At 35.0% G+C, this 7,605-nt stretch overlaps 1 protein-coding gene across 5 annotated transcripts in view; it reads right to left on the bottom strand.

Annotated features, from left to right (window-relative positions):
- LOC112512354 (transcription factor LHW-like) overlaps positions 1 to 3,698 on the bottom strand; it is a 9,638-nt gene extending 5,940 nt beyond the window's left edge. For 2 of the 5 annotated variants that reach the window (XM_025118264.1, XM_025118267.1), the window contains exons 1-3: positions 3,555 to 3,698; positions 2,562 to 3,153; positions 762 to 956 (exon numbers count right to left, since the gene is read on the bottom strand). In XM_025118264.1, coding sequence (XP_024974032.1) covers positions 762 to 956; positions 2,562 to 2,659 — 293 coding nt within the window. In that variant the 5' untranslated portion in view covers positions 2,660 to 3,153; positions 3,555 to 3,698. Of the gene's footprint in view, positions 1 to 761; positions 957 to 2,561; positions 3,528 to 3,554 lie in introns of those variants that run through there. The other 3 variants (XM_025118266.1, XM_025118269.1, XM_025118265.1) reach the window with 3 other exon arrangements.
- Between the last annotated feature and the right edge of the window lie 3,907 nt (positions 3,699 to 7,605).

Below are 7,605 nucleotides of genomic sequence, written 5' to 3'. Positions count from 1 at the left end.
CCCCCTAAGAAGCTTACTAAATAAGCCACTACCAAACAGTCATTTATTGCTGACCGAATAAGCCATGAGTCTCATTAAGCTCATTAAGCAGCTAACAAACAGGCCTTTAGTGTCTCATGGTGTGGGAACACATCCCATGATTTTCCATCTATTATGAAGTTCTAGAGAAACGTAGCAAGTAACTTTTCATTTCTTTGATACCAATCACATGATTGAAAAGTTTCCAGAGATTTTGTAATCAAGTATGACCATAGTTGTCAATTCGTGAATCGAATGAAGAATCAGTACGCACAGATCTCATGACTCGTTTCAGTTTGATGTTTTCTCTGCCAACTTATATAATCTGTCTAACCATAAAACATGAAATATAACACCAAAATATGCTTCTAGTAATCAAGAGAATATTTTCTTTTGTCCTATTTGTTCTTTATTACAACATCAAATACCAACAAAAAGAACACATTCATTTGAATTTAAATGAGTTTCTGAATCAACAAAATCTACACACAAATCCACGAATATGGCATTAGGCAAGGAATCTACGATAAATCTTATGCAATTTCTAATATGATTAAAGATCTGCTGCCAATCTTGATATGATTTTGGTTTGCAAATGGAATTCGCACTGATTTTGACAACCAAAAGGTGTAGTTATCTCCAAAATTTGTTGCTTTTAACATGTTCACATACATATAATGTTCTGGGCTACTGCAGCAAACAACCATCACACACAAAAAACATGGGCAAAGTAAAGGCTTTACCCATCACCCAATGCATACTGAAAGGTTGACATATAAGCCACTGCTAGTTCGACTGCATCTCCACCCAATGTTCCATTATATGTGTTAAATGAGGTTGTTTCTTCTAAGCCGCTGAAGTTAGTCTCAGCAAACATGTTTCCCATGGAATCTTGACCTTTGGAGGTGCCAAAGTATCCATCTTCCCACATCAAAAGCCTAAAATTGAAGACGAATATTCTATTATATATTGACATAAAAGATAGTGTACATAATATGTACATAATATGAAAAACATAATGATAGAACTCGCTGATCATTATGAAGGACATGTATAGCTTTTCAAATAAAAAGTTACGAGGACCTGAATGGTGGTTGTGGTCAAACAATTTTTAATTAGAGCAAAACAACAAAAGATAAGGTTAGTATATATATTCTTTTTACTTAGCTAAAACTAGATAAATGGGGTTTATCTCTTATAAAAGTACAGAGGTCTTGCGAGGCGGTCATTGGGATCGAATCTTCCTGGCAGCRGGCGAGAAGACCTCAGTTGGAGGGACCAAGTCGCAGGGACAACGCCTTCCTGCATTAGTTTCCTAAGTTGGGGGCTGTTTGTTCTTTTTTCCTCCTTTAGGACCTGTCTGGAATAAGATGGTTTATCGTAGACAACATGTATGCAGTGGCTTATCCAATCACCATTTCCAACCATTGTTTAACAACCAAGCCAAAAATATACACTGCTTAATGGCTTAGCCAATAAGCCATCAATATCATTAAGTCGATTAAAGCAAGCATGACCCCAGTTACCTACTAGTAATAAATATTCATATTCATTTCTTCTTAATGAAATACATAAAATAGATTACCTATATGTGCACTTTCCTCACTCATCAATCTTAAGAGGGAACGTTTAACACATTGGGATCAAAGAGATAAAAAAGCATGCAGTTATGCCACAGCTAAAGTGCTCCATGAACCTAAATAATAAGATATATTTTCTATCACAAATGAGAAAAATGGTTCATACAAGGGAAAAAATACCATACATGATGGGCCAAGTTGGGTAATAGAATAATACAATAAGAAAATCACAGAAATGATCCCCAGAGTAGTTGGCAGCCTTCACTTTTGGTCCCTAAGAAAAAATTGCACCAGAATCCCTGTTGCGACTATAATTCCCGAATCAAGTCCCTAGCTTTAACAGCCACCAAAAAGTTTCTATAAATTAGTTATGCAACCCTCACCTGCCATGAAATGAAGATATGTTTTTCTTTTTTAAGTCAAAAGCTCTTATTAGTGACATTAAAATTTAAACTAAAAACACAACCAATAAACTCTCTCTCTCTCTCTCCCCACTCGCATTTCTCTCCCTCGCCTATCCCTCTTCTTCCATTTTTCTTCCATTCACCATCTCTCCTCCGTTGACAAATTTGTGAAGCTATAAATATACACACATACGTAATCACACACGCATACATAAACATACGTATCCATATACACATGCATACACAAATATGCATGCCCACATATGTATATCAAAACACAAATTTATACCCCACAAATTTCCTGAGATTTTGTGTGTGAAATGATCGAAAATCTATGAAAAGATCACTAATGAATGTCGTTATATGTGTACGGGTATATATATGTAGGGGGCAGGGTATGTATGTATATATGTGTGTGAACCAGTAAATTCACAAAAGATAATGAAATAGTTATTTAATCATGCTGTTGTCTAAGAACACGCCACCAAAAGAAATTGCAGATACATCAGTAAATGAAAGTATAAGCTATTAGCTACGAAAGAGGAAAAGCAGGACATACATTTGGCTTTGTTGCTGAAGCTTCCAAAATACAGCATAATTCCAGCACGAATTATCGCAAAGACTCTGTAGGAACCTCCTTAAAGGTGTAGTCCCCATCTTATTTCTTCAATATAAAAACTCACCCAGTACAGCAAAGATTAACTTGGATCGAAAGAATCTAAAACTACAAATACAGACTAACTACCACGATATGAACCTCGCCCAGCCTGTTTAATCCGCAAACCAGACCGTTTTTTTATTGGTGGCCCTGAGGAAACCATTAAGAGACAACGCATATCTAATAAACGACCTATGCTCTCTATCTTATGAATCTAATTCTGAAATTACCACCAAGAAGCAGTATCAAACTTTCTGTTTCATATGTCAACAAAAGAAGCAATCAATTCTATTTGGAGCTTGCTTGAAGGCCCTTCCATTAATTACACTAGGATTCGCAGAAAACAAATCGATCTTAGAAGCCTCAAATTAAAAACAACAATCCCAAGAGGATGATGCCCTTTTCACCTCAACGATGTTTCTCTAGAAGCATATACCTCAGACAAGATCAAACTTCAAGACGAACTTTAAGAATTAAAAATGAACAGGCAAACCTGCAGCAACGAATTATGAAGCAGTTATTAGTGAAGAAAGATCTAGAAGTAGCTCCCCCTTCTCCTACTCTCCTTCTCATATAGAACCAGTTAAATCAATTTCAGTTGTACCCAAAAAAAAATGAAGATTCTAAGTTAAACATTTCTCTAAGACTAATTTTCCTGCAATATTAAAGATCCCAAATGATAAAAATCTCTAAATAGTGATTTAAGGTTGCATTCTGCTGTTCTTTGAGCTTTTGTACAAATTAGATGAAGCAATTCGCCTAAAAATGAAGATCAAATCGAAAACACAAAATCATTTCGAACCCAAGGAGTATCAAACATTAATTTCATCTCTCTGGCGCCACTGAAACTCAAAAAATTGAAGTTCCAGAGGGAAAAAAAAACAAAAAACGTACCAGCAAAATTAAGAGGAATCAACTGCAAGATTCAGAGAGAAATAGATGCAAAAAGCTCGAATTCATTTGCCTCCATATCTGTGGGTAGGATTCAAGCATAACAACATGAACACAATGCATACGATTAGAGAGAGAAACGAAGGGCACGATGAGAGAGAGGGAAATGAAAAAGGGTTTTAGGTGAGGAAAGTGTTATATATGACGTGGGGCGGCCTCCATCTTTGAGACTGATGAGTGCTTGTCGGATTTCAGATTTTGTCAACAAGTGGACTGAGTTTTATTTTTATTTTTAAGTTATTGTTAAGTTTGGAATTCCCAAGAGTAAGTAGCATTTGGTACATAGAAATAATTGAACAGGACTGGAAGATAAGTTTATACAGGATTGAATGGAAAAGAACAAGTGTATATCTGATGTTTAGTACGATTAAGACTTAACACGACAGAGCGAGACACATTATTATCAAAAGTTATTTGATGATTTTATATATTATATAATAATTATAATTAATACAAATAAAATAATAATTTAATTTATAAACATTTTTATACAATTTTCATATATATATATAATATATATATACATATATATAACAGTATCAAATTTGAATGAAATTTTTGATATAATTAATGGTAGTTTGAAAAAAGTCGATTTGTATAAAGAAGAAATTATGTTTTATTCGGTTTGAAAGATTTTTATTAATTGGTGAAGGTGGTGTTAGTTATGGTGGAGGTGGAGGTGGCCGACGGTACTACTGGTAATGGAGATGGATGGTGGTTGTGGATAGCCATGCGAATGGGGTGGGGACCTCAATCTTTATCCCTGTCCCCGATTACTTATCTCTATCCTTATCTCCGTTATCATCTTCGTCGGGGAATATAATCACATTCCCGGGGAAGCGGGGATTTTTCTTTCCATTTATGTAAGTTATTCTAAATTAATTATGTGAAAGACGATACATGTTTAAATCTCATACATTTTCTATAAACCTAAAACCGAAATGAATTTAATTTAATACAAAAAAAAATCACAACATCATATAAGAATTAATAATCTAAAAAAAAAAAAAAAAACAATTTAATCCAAAAAAACTTAAAATCACATGTACCAAAAGATATTGAGTATATAAAACCATATCAAGTAATATACAAAACTTATCAAATAATTGTATTTTGACTTGAAATCCAAAATATTACATACTAACATCCGAAAAAATAATAATTTTAGATTATAAACCTAGTTAGAAAATATGAAATTATGAATTACTGAAATAAATAATATATATATATATGTATATAAATATATATATATATATATATATTATTAATTAATATATATAACGGGTACGGGGCGGGGAGTACGATACCCGTCCCCGTCCTCGTCCCCATCCCCAGTTTGAGACAAATGGGGATTCTCGTCTCCATTCCCAGTTTGAGACATATGGGGATCCTCGTCCCTATTCCCGACCAGGGCGGGTGGACCGTGTTCCCCGACGGATCGGGCCCATTCCCATGCCTAGTTATGGATGACGTGAAGATGGTAGATGGTAGTAGCCGATTGTGGTGGCCGACGGTGGTACGTAGTGGTAACGATGGTGATAGTTAGTTTTTGTCTCATTCTTGTCTTATCTTATCTCATCTTGTTCCACCTATTTTAGTGGAATAAGAAAACGTCTTTTTTGTCCTACGTTGTTCCACCTTCCCCAATTCATGTCATTGTCTCCTGTCACATCAAACATGGGACTGTGAGTTCTTGTCATGTCTCATTTTGCACCAAACGTGAGACAGTGAGTTTTGTTTCGTCCTATCATGTCTTGTCCCATATACCAAATGCAGCCTTATCTAGTCCAACTTTACTGCTAAGCTTAAAAAATATCATTATATTGGTTGAGGTGTTACAAACTATGACACTATTTTGATTCTTGCATTCTTTCTAAAAACTAGTGTTCGCCGTTGTATGTTATACGGTCGTGATAATTTCTTGTTAGAAAATATTGTATAAAATTATATAGACGGATTGCCCACATATCTGATAAGAAACTAACAAGAACAAATAATACACTTGATTTAAGCCAAATAAGCTATAATTATTCAACCGTTGTCCATTTCTTTTTGTCATGACAATTTCCTTAAGCATTTGGTCCCGATAAGCATGAATTTGCAGGTTGAAAACATAAGCTAATGAGCCATAACATTATCTATATATCATCAGTCTGCATGATTATAATGGTAAAATTAACCAATGGTACAAAGGAAGACCATCTCCATAACCCTACAACACAATAACAAATCTAAGCAATGCCACCACCAAATTCTTTACAGCAACCAAAATAGCCATTCCATCATCATTAGATCTAGATGTCATTAGCATTAACTCCAAATATACTATCTTGAACCACAAGGGCGGTGTCTGATTAGTTTGAGCTTGGCTCGAAAGGTCAAATGTACCAGGAGATCACATGTTCAAATCCAAATAGGAATAAAAATCCCCTTGTGGCCACAGAGGTTCAAATGCGGTGACTCCGGACTATCTGCAAAGTAGGTGATCACCCTGGGATTAGTCGGCTCGCATAGCAGGTTGGATATCCATGTTAATAAAAAAAAACATACTATCTTGATAGTTTCCACATACAGCATACACCTGTGTGTGAAAAAACCAACTATAGGTTATACATACAGAATAAAGAGAGTTAGCAATATATTGTTTGTGAAAAATGAAACTACAGTTAATGTACAAAAAAGTCAAGATTGTGTTGCATAATCCCATTTGGTAAAATATTGGGTGTGTAAGTTGGAGATTAGCTTCCATGATGAACACTCCAAAGAAAATCATAATATGGTTGAAATCCATTGTAGATTGCGAGTTGAACCTCACTGATACAATAGTCCTTGTACCTAAAACATCAAGATAAAGAGTTAGAAAGCAGCTAAAATGAATCTTTGTTGGTGATTCAATCAATCTAAAGACATATATATAGATATTACCAGAACAAAACAGATATACTGCAGGAAATCACAAAGCCCATAACTGAGATAAGATGGAGATTAAAGAAGTGGCAAAAGGAAATCTACAAGAAATTCCCAGTATCTATTATGTTGCGTCAAATATTTTTTATTGTTTTGATATGTTAGTAGATACACCGAAGTATCTACCCAGAAATGAAATTGTACTCAGATTTGAAATTGGGAACAAAATTTGGAACATTTTAAACATAGTGACAACAACCACAAAGAGAACCACAAGGATGGTGCCTGATTGGTTTGAGCTTGGCTCCAAATGTCAAAAGTACTAGGAGGTCCCGGGTTCAAATCCAAGGAGAAATAAAAATCCCTTGTGGCCACGGAGGTTCAAATGCGGTGACTCCGGACTATTTGCAAAGCAGGTGGTCGCTCTAGGATTAGTCAACTCGCATAGCGGGTTGGATATCCAGGTTAATCAAAAAAAACCACAAAGAGAGGATTCTGTGTAGGAATAAAATAATAATAGACAATAACCAACCTTGACATGGAAGTGCATTCAATTCAAGTTGTTACATTCCAAACAAGTTATTCTTAATCATATTATCATTCTTTGAGTTCATTGCCCTTTCTAAGCGCAAAATCTAAAGCATAATATAGGTTACATAATTCAGGTATTTTTAAACTTCAAAGTTGACATTTAATAACATTAAGATCAAATATTGGTGGATAGATCAAGCTGACTATAGGTTGGTAACAAATTTCATATTTCTTATTTGGAAACTAATATGACTGATAGAAAAATTTAAATATATATTAGATCCTTTTGGGTGGAAGAAGTATTGTATGCTCAAGCGTAAGAAAAAATCTAACACGACAACAAATCCGGATCAAACGACCAACCAAGAAAAAGTAAAGTGATATACGACCTTAGGGTACGTCTTTGGGTGTAATGGGAATAACTTACCGCTTTCCTCACTCGCTCATTGGCAATAGAAGCTCTGTCGGTAACAAATTCAACAAGATATGGACCACTGTTGGTCCCAAACGGGTCTACAAGAATACTAAACAGTTTGTAGAAGGGAGGGGATGAATA

Source organism: Cynara cardunculus (assembly GCF_001531365.2).
Source record: "Cynara cardunculus var. scolymus isolate 2C chromosome LG 5, CcrdV1, whole genome shotgun sequence".
NCBI classification, from domain to species: Eukaryota; Viridiplantae; Streptophyta; class Magnoliopsida; order Asterales; family Asteraceae; genus Cynara; species Cynara cardunculus.
This window is presented reverse-complemented; position numbering and strand designations above follow the sequence as displayed.